Source organism: Orcinus orca, chromosome 13 (assembly GCF_937001465.1).
Source record: "Orcinus orca chromosome 13, mOrcOrc1.1, whole genome shotgun sequence".
In the NCBI taxonomy this organism is placed as follows: Eukaryota; Metazoa; Chordata; class Mammalia; order Artiodactyla; family Delphinidae; genus Orcinus; species Orcinus orca.
In genome coordinates, this window is record NC_064571.1 from 29,623,873 (window position 1) to 29,640,544 (window position 16,672).

General features: G+C 43.0%; 1 protein-coding gene across 11 annotated transcripts in view; it reads left to right on the forward strand.

The window, feature by feature from the left end:
- The window catches only part of SFXN5 (sideroflexin 5), a 118,984-nt gene that overhangs the window by 38,318 nt on the left and 63,994 nt on the right, over nt 1-16,672 (forward strand). For all 11 annotated transcript variants that reach the window (XR_004475338.2, XM_004277072.3, XM_049696154.1 and 8 more), the window contains exons 4-6: nt 4,292-4,318; nt 4,810-4,864; nt 6,847-6,872. Coding sequence is in view for 10 of the 11 variants with exons in the window: in XM_004277072.3 (XP_004277120.1) it covers nt 4,292-4,318; nt 4,810-4,864; nt 6,847-6,872 (108 nt within the window). In the remaining variant the exon portion in view is untranslated. The remainder of the gene's footprint in view (nt 1-4,291; nt 4,319-4,809; nt 4,865-6,846; nt 6,873-16,672) is intronic.

The window sequence follows — 16,672 nt, forward strand, 5'->3', positions numbered from 1 at the left end:
CTTCTGGCCTTGCCTGCTCCCACCCCTGCTGAACTTCTGCCTTTGCTGCTGAGCCGGTGCTGCCTGAGTCTCCATCACTGCTCTCTGGGTGGGGGCGGAGAAGGCAGCCCTTGAACCTGAGGGACACAGATGCAGCTGTGGATTACAAGGGCTGCTTGGCTGGACTTGGGCAGGAGGGGAGGAACAGGTGCTGGGGAGGAGCGTCTGCTGCCCGGCTGCAAAGGGAGGTTCTGGGACCTCAGATGATGTCAGCCAAACTTCTTCCTCTTCTCGTGCCTCAGGCCTGGCTGTCACCCTGGCCAGACCAGACATCGGTGTGCTCCAGAGGGCCCCTGGAGAACAGGGAGGACACAGGTCTGGAGGCAAGGAGGCTTGGGTGCCCATCTCCATCCTGCCACCAGGCCCCTGGAACCATGGCTGAGTCACTTAGTCTCTCTGAGATGAGTTGCTTTGTCTGAAAGTAGTCTACCCACCTCACAGGCATGTTGTAAGAATAAGACAATAGAGATGAAGTTATTTTGAAAAATAATTAAGTCCTTTTAAAAAATACTGCTCGGGCTTCCCTGGTGGCGCAGTGGTTCAGAGTCCGCCTGCCGATGCAGGGTACACGGGTTCATGCCCCGGTCCGGGAACATCCCACATGCCGCAGAGCGGCTGGGCCCGTGAGCCATGGCCGCTGAGCCTGCGCGTCCGGAGCCTGTGCTCTGCAACGGGAGAGGCCACAGCAGTGAGAGGCCCGCATACCGCAAAAAAAAAAAAAAAAAAAAAATACTGCTAATTTGACTGACTTCCCCTCTATGTTAGGCATTTATGGAGCATGATCTAGGGGCCAAGTATTTCAGCTATGCGTGTTTCAGTGAACCTCTGTATCAGTCAGTATAAGCCAAGTGCTTGTAACAAACAACCCCTGGATTTCAGGGACTTATACAGTAAGGTCTGTTTCTCACTCATGTCAGAGTCCAGTGCAGCTCAGGAACTTGGCACATGCCGTTGTCCAGGAGCCAGGCTCCTTTTACCTCATGGCTTTACTGTCTTCTAGGGCCTCATTGTCCTCCTCTGGATCCTCTGTGGGAGGCTTTGGGGCCAAGCCTGGAAGTGGTGAACTCCACTTCCACCCACAGTCCATTAGCTAGAACCCGGCCATGTGAGGCCATCTGACTGTGGGGGAGGGTGGAATGCATAGACTTAGCTGTGTGCCCAAAGTGAAATGCCAGCTGCCAGGAGCACCAAGCATAGTCCCCGCCCTGCCCTTACAGCACCCCATTGTACTAATGGAGAAACTGAGGCATGGAGGCAGAGTAATTTGCCCTGGGCCACACATCCAGTAAGTGATTGGAATGCAGGCTGCCTGGTCCTAACACCTGCTCTTTACACTGTTCTTTAATGTCTTAGATCAGTGTTTTCAGCCCAGGCTGTTCATCAGAATCATGGGGATTTTTTTTCTTTATTTATAAGAATTGTATGAAGAGATCTTGAGTTTTTTAAAAAAATAAATAGCTTTAGATTTGCTCTGTGCATGGCTCTAGGAGATGGTGGGGGCTGGCACTCAAAGGCAGGCCCCTGCTCTGAGGGGCTGGGCTATGACTGTACAAGGTGAGGGGACCCGGACCCAGGAGATTCTGATTTGGGGTGGAGAGCGTGGGGTGTTAGGAGTCTGTGCCCAGGGCCTGGGGTCACACCTGGGATGATGCTGGGACGTGGTGGGATGCACTGCAGAAGGCACTTTCTGAGCAAAGAAAGATCAACCTTTTATCATTTTTTTTACCTCTCTGCTGTTATGCTCTCACATACCGTCTTTGGCTAACAGTGATTCTACATTTGGTTTTTCTTTCTTTAGTCCCCTCTGTTCCTCAAATATAATTAAGAAAAAAATCTACTGCCTCTAATCTTTCTGGGTCTGGAATAGCAGACAATCAAATATGTTTGAAATGTATCTAAAATCAGAGTGATTAGGCTGTGAATTAGGCTTAAGGGACTGCTGTTAGTAAAATGCATAAACTTTAATACAGATGGTCCTTGACTTATGATGGCTCAACTTACAATTTATAGACTTTATGACGGTCTGAAAACGATATGCATTCAGTAGAAACTGTACTTTGAATTGTGAATTTTGATCTTTTCCTGGCTGGTGTTACGTGGTCTGATACTCTCGTGATGCTGGGGAGGCAGCGAGCCGCATTTACCAGTCAGCCACGAGATCGAGAGGGAAACCACCCATACACTTAGAACCATTGTGCACCCACACGACCAGTCTGTTTTTCACTTTCAGTACAGTATTCAATGAATTACATGAGATATTCAGTACTATATTATAAAGTAGCCTCTGTGTTAGATGACTTTGCCCAACTGTAGGCTAATGTAAGTGTTCTGTGCACATGTAAGGTGGGCCAGGCTAAGCTGTGACGTTTGGTACTTTCGGAATGTTAAATAATTTCAACTTACAATGGGTTTATTGGCACATAACCCCACTGTAAGTTGAAGAAGATCTGTATATCAATTTTATAACTCTATTATTGCTACCCAGTAGCATTCTGCAGCTTACTTTATATCGCAGATGACAACATTGCCGTATAAATGAAACATAACTATTCCGTTATAAAACTTTAAACATCAGTGCTGACCACGTCTCCCCTCTTACCTCATACCCTTCTTGCTCTGTTAAAAATGCACTGGCCTTTGGTTTACCCACAATGTAAAATTTTACTTGCTATATTTTCTTGATTCTAAAAAGGCTATTTTATCACATTTTATCATCTCTTAAATGGGATGAATCTTTTAACTGATGGACGTCTTGGCGTTATGCCACCGTTTTCTTTTTTTTTGGCGGTACGCAGGCCTCTCACTGTTGTGGCCTCTCCCCTTGCGGAGCACAGGCTCCGGACGCGCAGGCTCAGTGGCCATGGCTCACGGGCCCAGCCACTCCGCGGCATGTGGGATCTTCCGGGACCGGGGCACGAACCCGTGTCCCCTGCATCGGCAGGCGGACTCCCAACCACTGCACCACTAGGGAAGCCCTTTTTTTTTTTTTTAATTAATTAATTTATGGCTTCATTGGGTTTTCATTGCTGCATGTGGGCTTTTCTCTAGTTGCGGCGAGTGGGGGCTACTCTTTTGTTGCGGTGCGGGGGCTTCTCATGGCGGTGGCTTCTCTTGTTGGGGAGCACGGGCTCTAGGCACACGGGCTTCAGTAGTTATGGCACGCGGGCTCAGTAGTTGTTGCTCGTGGGCTCTAGAGCGCGGGCTCAGTAGTTGTGGCACACGGGCTTAGTTGCTCCACAGCACCTGGGATCTTCTGGGACCAGGGCTCAAACCCGTGTCTCCTGCATTGGCAGTCAGATTCTTAACCTCTGCGCCACCAGGGAAGCCCCATAGTTTTCTTTCTTAGTGGCACATAATAGTATGTCTTAGGATCAACGATGTCTTAGAGTCAATGAAATGCAGTATTTTTATCATTTGAAGGAATTGACAAATTGTTCTCCAGCCCAACCCCATGCTGTGCTGGAAGAGACAACCTCCTCATTCATTTGAAAGCACACAACCTTCTTATAACAATAACAAAAATAGGAATAATAATATCTACAAGATTTAGCACTTGTAAAGTACCTACTATGTGTTCAGCACTGCTCCAGGCACTTTTCATACGCCTCTTCAACAATGTTAGAGCACAGCTATTAACCCCATTTTACAGATGAGGAAATTGAGGCTCAGAGGTAGAAGTGGCAAATCCAGGGATCCAGGCAGTCTGTGTAGCTCTGAAAAATTATGCTGTGCTGCCTCTAGTGATTCTGGGAGACAGCTGAAGTATCTTCATTTAAATCAGGGCTTCTTACCTGGCCACACCTTAAAATGAACTAGGGAGCGTTAGGAAAATGCTGGAAGAATTCTTCAAGTAATTTTACGGCACAGCCAGAATTGAGAACCCTCGGTTTAAATAATCTGTTTGAGGGGCTTCCCTGGTGGCGCAGTGGTTGAGAGTCCGCCTGCCGATGCAGGGGACACGGATTCGTGCCCTGGTCCGGGAGGATCCCACATGCAGCGGAGCGGCTGGGCCAGTGAGCCATGGCCGCTGAGCCTGTGCGTCCGGAGCCTGTGCTCCGCAATGGGAGAGGCCACAACAGTGAGAGGCCTGCGTACCACAAAAAAAAAAAAAAAAAAAAATCTGTTTGAGATCCCCCAGCTGGATCTCTTGGTTAGAAAATGTGGCTTTGAGACCTTAAACTGATACGTGCTTTTAATCTTTGTTTTTTCTTTTCTTTTCCTTTCTCTCTCTCTTTCCCTTCCTTCCTTCCAGCTCTGGAGTGCACAGAAAATCAAGCAGGTAATTCAATTTTGGATTCTTTTCCTTCCTTTCTGCTGTTCTCAGAGACCCTGCCCTGCCCTGCCCTGGCCCGACCCCCCTTCTTTCTTCCCCAGCACCAGGGTCTGAATTTCTGAAGACTAGAGCTCAGGTCAGCCTGCCTTTCCCTGGGCCCCCTGACCTCCTTCCCCATGGGCTCCTTCCACAAAACCCTTATTGTGGGCCTGTTGCGTGCGTGGCATGGGGGACAGAGGGCCTGCAAGGTAGACATGGTCGGCTCTGTGCTGCATTCAGCTTTGAGCACTAGTTAGGAGGAGAAGCTCTGTTTATGGCCCATGTTTGGTTTTCTCTTGCCCCGAGTGGTGGGAAGGATTGACTGGCCACAAGGCAAGGTGGGATACAGCCATTGGCCACCTAAGTCTTCCTGGGGGAGCTGTCCTCCCCCTCCCCCCTCCCATGTCCCATCTCCCTCCCCAGCTGTCACCCTGTGCTCTGTTCCCGGCTCTTGCCAGGCTATTCTACACCCGGACACCAATGAGAAGATCTTCATGCCCTTTAGAATGTCAGGTAAGCCCTTGGGAACCTCTGGTTCTGCCTAGCCTGGGCCAGTTACAATGGTCACAGCTCCAGGAGTGTCCAGATGCGCTTGGCCTGAGGGACGTACAGAGCCTGTTACACACACAACCACACTCGCACCTGCATGGTCACTTTGGCTCAACTGTATGGGACTGGCCAGCCTATGGAGCTTTTAAAATGTGCCTGTCTGCCTTTTCTGCCTGAGCAGTTGGGGTAGAATCGAGGCCTCCACAGGTGAATATGGTGCCCCCAATGCCAGGTTACACCCCATTCACTCAGCAGCAGCCCCAGGGTGACGCCTTCTAGGGCAAGCCCTGCCTTCCATGAGCCACTCCTCTCTTACCTGTGCACACTGAGTGCCTTCCTTCCAAGCCCTGCTCCCTACTCAGCCTTTTCATGCAGTTAACCCCCAGACTAACTCCCTTGTCTCTGATCCTACTTTTAGCCTGCCCTTCTGAATGTATGCACTACGTTTGTACCACTACACACACAGGGAGGCGGATTCCTGTTCTGTGGAGACCAGTGGGTAGAGAGCGTAATGGAAGAATGGGTATAAGATCCCTGCCCTCAGGAAGTCCCTGCCCTGTGGTCACTAGAGGGACAGCTCTGTTACGTAGAGCTTAATGGCCTAGAAAGCACTTGCCCATACACTGGCTGGGGCCGGCGTGGTTGTCCTGCCTACGGTTCTGAGAGGCTAAGGGCTTTGTCCAGAGTCACACAGCGGAGGTCAGACTCACACCAGCGTGCTGATGCCTCCTCCATGCCGTTTCTCAGTGCTACGGAGTGTACCCCCCACCCCTGAGTCACAGGGCGGGTGGGAGGGCTGGTGGCTGCTGCCTTGGGAAGCCCTCAGGCGGCTGGAGGAAGGGTCCCTACCAGTGGGTGTTCTCAGTCCGGGAGGTTAGTCAGCCCCCGCCCCCCTCAGAGAGCCTGAACTCATGGGGCTGAGAGAACAGACAAGCACATGTCATTGTGCAAACGGGCAGTTAGTGCCCGGTGACCCTTGCTTTGCCGTAAGGAACTCCAAGGCGGTGAAGGCTCTTGTAGCTGCGGCTGTAGGTCCTCCCCAGTGCCTGCGTGGGGCCATAGCAGGCTCTCCCCCCGAGACTGGCTTATTCTGCGATTCTCTGATCAGTCTTTGGGACTCTCCCTGGAGGGGTGCAGGTAGGAGAGTGGCGGCTCATGTGTACAAATATGCACACGCAGGACACCAACCTTTGCTCTAGACGTAACCCGTGCAATTGTGGTTCCCTGCTGCTGGGCCACCAGCTGACTGGCTGCTGTAAGTTAGTGGCTGGGACAGGAGGATGCCCACCTACAGCAGTGAGGCTGGGGAGGGGGCCTTGCCACAGTCTGGGGGCCCTGAGCCGTGGGGAGACGGCCAGGGCCCAGCTGCACTTCATGCCGGCCCTTTCCTGCTCTGCTGAGATGTCCAGCCAGGGCCCTAGAGATTCAAAGAGCTCTGGCACTTGGAGGCACACATCTCAGGTGGGTAGGGAATGCCCTTTCCAGAAATGGTCATGAAGCTGGGAAAGTAAGGGTGTGTTTTAGAAAGACAGGCTGAGGGAAGGAGGAGGACGTCCCAGGGCCTCCAGAGACATTGTGGTGAGGTTGGGCGGGGCTTCGTGGCTCCCGGAGGAAATCGTGGGAGGACCACCAAGTGCAGGGTGGCGGCGCCCCGGCCACGGGCGCCTCCTTCAGGAATGGGCCCCTGGCTTTGGGGGCGAGTGAGGACTGAGGGGAACAGAGACAAGGAGATTGGGGGACACAGGGGAGCCCTCTGTCTTGGGGAGGGCTGGGCTGGGAAAAGGTCTGGGGCTAGAGGTGCCACCCGCTTAACTGACCTGAGCCCCCTCCCTGGGGTCACTGCCAAGGCCAAGGCCAGAAGTCTCTCTGGCCTCCCAGTTGAAAGGCAGGTGGGGCAGAGTCAGATGGGATTATAAAACCCAACTCTTCTCTCTGTCCTCTCACAGGTTACATTCCTTTTGGGACGCCAATTGTAAGTATTACCTTCAAAGGGTTTTCTTTTCTACAAAAATTTTTTAATGTATAACTTTACATCGCTGTTCATAAATATTTGAGTTGTTGATTTAGGATAAATTCCTGGAGGGGACTCACTGGAGAAAATATCATATATTTCTTTTTAATTCTCTTGATGTGTATTGTCAGACCTCTTTCCATAGAACGTGTGCCAATGTACACCCAACAGGGCCTCAAAGTGCCTGCATCCCTGTATATTTCCCATTTCAAGTATTGTCGTTAATTAGGACATGCTGGTTTGATTACAGGGAAGTTTTCCCAGAAAGCTTGGGAAGTCGGAAAGTAAGGGTGCCTTCTGAAAACTGGAAAATTCAGCATTATTTTTGTTCTGTTTTGAAATCAAGATTAAGCTTACTGTTAATCTTTTTATATTGGAGTAAAACAAATGTACAGAAAGGGTGCATTTGTCATAAATGTAAAGCTTGATACGTTTTCACAAAGTGAGCTCATCTAAGTAAATATCACTTAGATAAAGATATAGTGCATTACCAGTGTCTCAGATACCTCTTATGTACCCCTCTGAGTCACTAACCTCACAGGGAACCACTTTTCTGACTCCTTCCTTCATTATATTCTCATTTTGCCTGTTATTGAACTTTATATAGATGGAATCACTTATATAAATGTACTTTTTGGGGACTTGGCTTCTTTCACCCAACTGTTTATGAGACTTACTGTTAAATGTAGTATTAGCTTGTTCTTTTTCATGGCTGTATAATATTCCGCTGCTATAACTATATAGAAATTACTTTATTCATCCTACTGTTGGTAGACATTTGGGTTGTTGCCAGTTTGGAGTTTACAACAACATGCTTTGAACATGATTGTACAAGTCTTTTAGAGGATATATATAGAGATACACACACACGCACACACACACACACACACACCCCTACACACATCCTCATTTCTCTTGCATTTTACCGAGGCGGCTAAAGAGATAACAAGTAAATGTGGGATGTGATCCTAGAATTGGGATTGGGATCAGGGCAGGTGTATGTGGAAAATGATATTGCAGTTTCTTATAAACATACACTACAATGTGAGCCAGCAATCCTACATTTAGGTATTTACTTCAAGAGAAGTGAATACATATGTCCACACAAGATCTATATATAAATGTTTATAGTAACTTTTTTTCATCTTAGCTGAAAGCAGGAAACAGACAAGAATGACCAACAGATGTTAAAACCACTAAGTGAAAAACTGATTGGGAACAGGATATTTACCTAGTCTGAAAGTTTCCTATATATTTCATAAATATCATTCATTCTATGTTTATTAATTGGCAGCCTCCTGTAAATAAGGGTCTTCCCTTCTGCCTCCCATTTTCTTGTTTTTTAAAACTATCAGTATGGTCTTGTATATTTTTTGTATTCAGTGGATAGTAATTTACTTTTTCCATTATTCATTTTTATATAAAAATTGTGCCAAATTTGACCAATAGAAACCCTTTAAAGCAATTTCAGTGTCCATTTGACCTGTCTTTTTTATGCTATGAGTATGTACGTCAATACTTTCTGGCACAATGTATGGATATTCCAAACTCATCTTGTAGTTTCTCTACCCCATTTCTCCAAAGAGCCCTGGTTCCTTTCAGAGGGGAATGGTATTTAGGAACCAAAATCTGGATAGTTAGGTGTGCTCATTGTTACTGGTGTGTCATTGTTTCTAGGCCCTCTTAGCAGACAGAGCTAGGACATACAACTTTTTAAAAATCATGACTACATACTAATACCTCTAATTCCAATCCAACATCTCAGAGTTCTTCCCCTCCTTCCAGTCCATATCTACATCTTCCTTCTCCATGAATGAGAATACAACAACAATGTATTTATTCAGTTACTAAATCTTATATATACAAATAAAAGAATTTCAGAATTGCTACATTAATGCCACTCAAACATGTATTAATCCCCACCCCCCACCAAATGTATTAAGTAAAGCTTGAGATTTCTTTGAAGTTCTTTTTGTCTGTTGAATAGATCCTACTGAGAGTATATAGTCAGAGAATTGTGTTCAAAAGTTATTTGAATTAAAAAAAAAGTTATTTGAATTAATTATTTTCTTCTGTGTGTATATGTTATTTATATGATATACAGTTAGGTTTATTCATTTCTGTTGCCACTGAATTTCAGATGTTTCCCCATTCTTATTGATTTATTTTGGGAACTATATAAAATGTCAACATAGTTCAAAAGTCAAAAGCTATGTAAAAAAGGCATAATAAAAGCCCCATTTCCCTCTCTATCCCTTCTACCTCCTTCCCACTCAACCTCTCTAAGTAAATAATTTTATCCTTCCTATTTCTTTTTGTAAAAATAAGCAAATACAAATACATTTCCCTTTCTTTGTTCTATAAAAGGCACCATATTATATAACCCTTTTGCGCAATGTTTTTTTTTTGCTTAATGACATATCCTGGAAACACAGTGTATCAGTTTATAGCGATCTTCCTTATTCTTTTTTTTTTTAAATAGCTGCATAGTAGTATACACATGGAAGTACCATAATTTATTCAACTATTTTCCTACATATGGACATTTAGACTATTTCCATTATTTTGCCAATATGAGTAATGCAAGAATAGATAGTCTTGTGCATGTGTTTTGATATTGTTGGAGATATATCTTGAGGGTAACTTCCTAGCTTCTATGTAAGGACTAATTAAATAGACATTTCTGGCAATACTGGGCAAGAAAAAAGAGAGAAGATACAAATAAAAAATACTAGGACTAAAAAGTATAATAATTACAGATATAATAGAAGTTTAAAGGATCAAAATGCATTGAACAATCTGGGGCAGGAAATTTGAAGACTTAGGAAAATATGGATACATTTCTGAGAAAGTACAGGTTACCAAAAACTGCCTAGCAAGAGGAAATATAGAATTTGAAAAGACCTGTAAATAGAAAGAAATTAGATCAGTTGCTTAAAATATATGCACCAAAGAAGTAACAAACAAATCAAAAATTACCACTAGGCTCCCATGATCTTTCAGGTGACTACACTCAAAGGAATAGCCAAACTCAATCTTTACGAAACACTTTAAAGAGAATAAAAAAAAGGAAATATTCCCCAATTCATTTATGAGGCACTTTGAGACCAATACCAAAGAAGTTAGTATGAGAAAGAAAAATTATAGGCCAATATCAGTTAAAAAATTACACATAGTCTAAATGAAATAATAGCAAGTTGAATCCAGCACTGTATTAAAATATATCAAAAAAGATTTACCAAGGGGCTTCCCTGGTGGTGTAGTGGTTGAGAGTCCACCTGCCAATGCAGGGGACGTGGGTTCATGCCCTGGTCCGGGAAGATCCCACATGCCACGGAGCGGCTGGGCCCGTGAGCCATGGCCGCCGAGCCTGCGCGTCCGGAGCCTGTGCTCCGCAACAGGAGAGGCCACAACAGTGAGAGGCCTGCATACTGCAAAAAAAAAAAAAAAAAAAAAAAAGATTTACCAAGAATGGTAATAGAGATGTATTAATATAGTTCATCACATTAACAAATTGAAGGAGAAACATGATGATCTCAGTAGATACAGAAAAATCATTTGATAAAACATAACTCCATTTGTAATCTTTTTTAAAAGAGAAGGTTAGTTAGGTCTAAAAGGGAGCTTCATTAACTTAATACAGTATCTGTCAGAAAAAAAAAACCAAACAAACCAACCCCATAGCAAGAACCATTCTTAAAGATGAATCAGATAAAGGTAAAATCTTAATGTCTGGGACAGGGTAAGAATGCCTGATAGTAATGCTTCTATCCAGCATTTTCCTAGGAGACTAACAAGTACAATAAGACATGAAAAAATAAGTGACCAGTATTAGGATTGGAAAGGAAGAAACAAAATTTTTCATGAGAATAGGCAAACTATTGGAACTACTATTTTATAAGATTTCTGGATGTAAGACAAGTATACAAAATAATTGCTGTATGCCTATAAACCTATAACAAACATCTAGAACATGATATTTTTTTAAAAAAAGAAAGTATTTATAATAGCACTTAGAATGATAAGTTACCAAAAATAAATTCAAGAAAGGATGTGCAAGATCTTTATTGAAAAACTTATAAAACTTTATTGAAGGACATTGGAGATCTAAATAAATGGAGAAATATATCACCTTGGGTGGGAATATTCATTATCATGAAGATACCCATTTTCTTCAAATTATATTTAATTATATTCAATAAAATTCCAATCAAAATCTCAGCAGGATTTTTCATGGAACTTGACAAGTTGATACTAAAAATTATATGAACAAGCTAAGGGCCAAGAACAGCCAAGACAATTTTCAAGAATGAGGTGGTGGGACTTCCCTGGTGGCACAGTGATTAAGAATCCGCCTGCCAATGCAGGAGAAGTGGGTTCGATCCCTGCTCCGGGAAGATCCCACATGCCACGGAGCAACTAAGCCCATGTGCCACAACTACTGAGCCTGCGCTCTGAAGCCCACGTGCCACAACTACTGAGCCCACGCCCCACCGCTACTGAAGCCCACGCGCCTCCAGCCTGTGCTCCGCAACAAGAGAAGCCACCACAATGAGAAGCCCGTGCACTGCAATGGAAACCCAACGCAGCCAAAAAAAAAAAAAAAAAGAATGAGGTGGTAAGAGGAGAGTCACCCTACTAAGTAGCATAAGACAGTTTGGTTTTGGTTTGGAGATAAGCAAATAGATCATTGCAACAGAATAGAAAGTCTGGAAACATGCCTATACCCATATGGAAACTTGATATTTGACAAATCAGTGGAGAAGAAGGATGGACCATCTAACAAATGGTGCTACCTATGTGAAAAAGAAATAAAATTAGATTTCACCTCATACACAAAACACATTAAATATGAAAAGAAAATATTTGCAGCACTGTTTATATGAAAAAAAAAAGGAAAAAAAAAGAAAGGAAACCACTGAAATGTCCATCAAGAGAATGGATAAATATTCATGATTTAGTCATGCAATGGAATACTTAACACAGGAAAGAAAAGAAAGGACAGGGCTACATTTATCAATATTGATAAATCTCAAAAACAATGATGAATGAAAAAACAGTAGCAGAGTAATAATACTGTCTGATGTCATTTATATAATGTTTTAATATGCAAAGCAATATTTTTTATATATATATATATATTTATGGGTGTATTTTTCAAGGGTCCATAAAAACGTTCATGGGAACAGTTAGCAACAGATTCATGATACTACTTACCTCTGGAGAGAGAGAGAAGGCAATGGAATCTAGCAGAGCAGGAGGTGCTTCATTTGTATCTGTTATGTTTCATCTTTTAAAAAGATAAAATTTTCACAAAAATTTGACAAAATGATAAGATTTGGCAGTATGTGGATATTCATTGTAGTATCCTCTAGACTTCTCTGTATGCTTGCAATGTTTCATTTTATACATATATTTTAAATATATATCAACATGTATAGGGAATATCATTCTCATCACTATCCTTTTGTAGTTTCCCTGAAACTTCTACATTGTTCTGACATATTCTGAGAAAGTATTATGTTTTCCCCACTGTAATTGTGTGCATTTAATTTCCTTGCACTTCTTATAGTTTTTGCTGTATATATTTCAGTGCAGTGGGGTTTGGTGTGTTCATGACATTTTTATCTTCTTGATGTTATAATCTCCACCTTCCCACCTCTCTCACTTTCTTTCACACACACACACACACACGAAATATCCCTGTTTCATTGAATATTGTTGTCTTGAACTCTACTTCATCTCATATTAATATTTCTATTCCCATTTTATTTGCCTTGTAAATTATTGCCTACACATTTATATCAGAGTGATATTTAATTTCTGTGTATATGTCATTCGTAGACAAAATTGAGCTGCATTCTACTTTTTTTTACCCAGTTTGAGAAACTCTGGAACCCATTCATATTATTCTGCCACTGGTTATTGTGAGCACTTATCCCAGCCATCAAGTAGCTTGTTTGTTGGTTTGCTTATCAAGTTTGTTATTGTTTCCATTTATTTTCCTGATTTGTACTAGAGTGGTAATTTTCATCGGTCCTTTTGATTTCTTAAGTGGTTTGGAAGGGGAGCATCCTAATCCTCTCTAATTACCATTCTCCTATAATTTTTTTTTTTTTTTTTTTTTTTTTTTTGCGGTACGCGGGCCTCTCACTGTTGTGGCCTCTCCCGTTGTGGAGCACAGGCTCCGGACGCGCAGGCTCAGCGGCCATGGCTCACGGGCCTAGCCGCTCCGTGGCATGTGGGATCTTCCCGGACCGGGGCACGAACCCCGTGTCCCCTGCATCGGCAGGCGGACTCTCAACCACTGCGCCACCAGGGAAGCCCCTCCTATAATATTTTATGGAGAGATTTAGCTGTATCTACCTTATTAATATCAATAATTGAATAGTAAATAGGACCTCCCCAACCCTACCCATAAAGGAAGAGACTTTTAGCATACCGTTTTACCCTACTCTCTACTCTACCATTTCACCCGTACACACCTGTCAAGATTTTGGAAATAATCTGGAATCTCACCAGTTTTTTGAATCCTTGCTTACCACCTGTATTAAACTTCACAGTTTTTTAGGCTTTTCGTGTGTGTGTATGTGTGTGTGTGTGTGTGTGTGTGTGTGTGTGTGTGTTCTCTATGTTTTGCTAGAGTACTTCTTTGAGTAATGTTGAGTGTGTGGGCAATACTTTCTGAGTCCTTCCATATCTGAAATGACGTTTTTTCCCTCTTATACATGAACAATAGTTGGCCTGATTCTCATTTTCTTTATTGGTAAACCTCCCCCACTCCCTTCGGGAGCTTTTGGTATTTTTTCTCTTTATCTTTGGAGTGCAGAAATATCCTTAGGATTAAAAAAAACCTTCTCCATGTATTTTATAAAATTATACAAGTAATACATGAATATGTTCTTTGGAATTCAAAAATATCACCAAGAATATTTTTAAAGTTATACAAGTAATACATGAATATGTTCTCTCAGCTCAGAATTCAAACAATGCAAAAAAAAAAAAAAAGTAAAGTTCCTCTGACGACCCTCAACTCCAAATCTATTCCCAGAAGTAACCTCTGTGAGAAGTCTGGTGTGAACTTTCAGGCTTTTTTCTAGGCATTTGCAAAGATATGAATCATCACTAAAAATTTGTTTTTAGATAGATATGTTTTATAAGTAAAAATACACTTATTTATCTACAAATAGCTTAATTACACTTAGCAGTTTGCCTACATAAGGATCCCCTCCCTCCCTCCCTCCCTCCCTCCCTCCCTTCCTCCCTTCCTCCCTTCCTCCCTTCCTCCCTTCCTCCCTTCCTCCCTTCCTCCCTTCCTCCCTCCCTCCCTCCCTCCTCCCTCCTCCCCCCCTCCCTTCCTCCCCTCCTTTCTTCGTTTTTCCTGCTGAGTAGCATTCTCTCCCATAGTGATGGATTTAGATTGTTTCTGATTATTTGCTATTAGAAATAACAGTGCTGTGAAAAAGCCTTATAAAGTTCTTTTTGCACAAGTATGATGATTTCTTGAGGGCCCATTCCAGAAACTGAGTTTGCTGTGTAAAAGGCAATGCACATTTCCCTGAACACCAAAAAGATCTCACTTCTTTTCATATATTTATTGGCTATTTACATTTCCTCTTCCGTGAATTAGCTGTTAACATCCTTTGTCCATTCTTCCATTTGCTGTATTTTCCTAATTGATTTGTAAGCACTCCTTATATATTTTGGATATTAATCCTTTGAATTATATATATTACAAATCTCTCTCCCAGCTGTTCTTCCTTTACTCTCTGGTGTCTTTGTTGTAGAAAAGTTTTAAATATTGATTTTTAAAATATAATGATCTTTCCTTGGACTGAGTTTTGAGTCTTGTCCCCACTTCTCACCTCCATCTCCTTTATTAAAATAACGAAAAAAAATAAAATAAAATAAAATAAAATAACGAGATTTGTGAGAGTTGTGTCTGGGAATCAGCTCTTAGATGTATCTATCAATTCTTCTGTTTTCATTTTCTAATTTATTCATTTTTGCTCTTGTTTTATAATATCCACTTTTCCTCTTTGATTTGTTTGTGACTTGTTTTTTAATCTTTTGCCTTGAATTTATTCTTATCTATTCTCATTCTTTCCTTCTAATGAAGCTGTTTAGGGCTCTGAATTTGCTTTTGAGGATATCAAATACTTGGTTTTCATATATAGTGATCTATGTTTTTATTTTCTAAATAAGTTTGAAATTATAGCTTTGAATCCTCTTTAGTCTGTTAGATAGAAGAATGTATTTTAAATTCCAGATGACTGGGTTTTAAAAGGATATATTCTTTTGTTATTATTTTCTAGTTTATCTCATTTTCAGAGAGAGTGACCACTACAATTTTGCCATTTGAGATTTATTATGGTTTTCTTTGTAGCATAGTACATGATTATATCAGTTAGGAGTAGGACCACTTGTATATAACAAAAAGTTCAAAATAACAGTAACTTAAAGAAAATAATTTATTTCTCTCTCATACCAAAGAATTTTGGAGGTAGGCAGATCCCCACAGTCATCAGGAATCCAGGCTTCCATTTTTCTACACCATTCTCAGTGCTGCCTTCTAGTGTCAGTCACCTCATAGCCCAGAATGGCTGCTGAAGTTCCAGTCATCACAGCCACATCCCAGGGAGGAGACAGAAGGGAGAAGTAAAAAGATGTACCTCCTAGCTGAGTCATTTCCCTTCAAGTAGTCTTCTTCAAAGTGTCACAGAACAGTTCTGTTTATATTCCATGTAGAACTTAGCTGGATATATAGTCAATCCCTAATTATAGGGATTCTGTTAGTGAGAAAGAAGTGAAGAATAGCTATAGGTAGGCAAACAAGAATCTGCCATAGTAATTTTAATAAATATTCCATCAATGCTTAAAAATAAAAAGATATATCTTTCGGCAGTATCATCTCTCCCAAGCCAGAGAAGTTGAGTTTGGGGCTTATTCCTCATAAGAGGCCAACTGGACCCTTTCAAAATTAATGGCTGCCATCAACTGTGATAAACTAGCTAACCCAAGGGATGCCAGCACTGTGTATAGTTCACAGGTGTTATTGAGGACACCCCATATTTTTCCACTCTCTCCTCTTCGTAAGACCAATCAATCACTTCAGGGTCACTATGGCCTTCTAGGCATCATGGGAACTTGGGTGCTGATCCACTCCCATGTTGTTCAGGGCTTTACTGCTGAAGTAGACGCTGTGAATGTCCTGTCAGGACCAGTCCTCTTCCAGCCTGGAGCAAACATCCCTCTGGATAAATGTGTAGGTTGTGAGAATAGGAATCCCTGGAATCTGAGATCCTGTATGAACACTTGACCGAGGCAAAGGGGCAGCATGACCTGGGATGGCCTCAGTGGCAGCCGGAGCCAAAATGACAGGCTTACCTGGCCTCACTGCCTAGCCCCGATTAGTTGTCTTCCGGGATTCGGAACAGCTGGGCCAGAGGCCAGGTCCCAAGAGGGGCCACTGGTCGTGGAGAACCTGTAGCCTTCCATCCAGGCACTTTGACGTGGATAAGTAATGTGAGGACTCGTTGGTTCCACTCCCTGCCGGGGCTACTGCCTCGCCCAGTAAGGAGGGAGCACTGTGGCTGTCCCGGCACTTCCACCCGAGGCCTGGCTCCCACCAGCCACATCAGCTCCCCTAAGACCCTGCTGTCACCTGGTAGCACTGAACATCTCAGCAAACGCCTGGTCTGAAGGCGAGTGAAGGTTCCAGTCCATGCCTTAGGGAAGCCCCTGCCGTGATAGAATGGGTA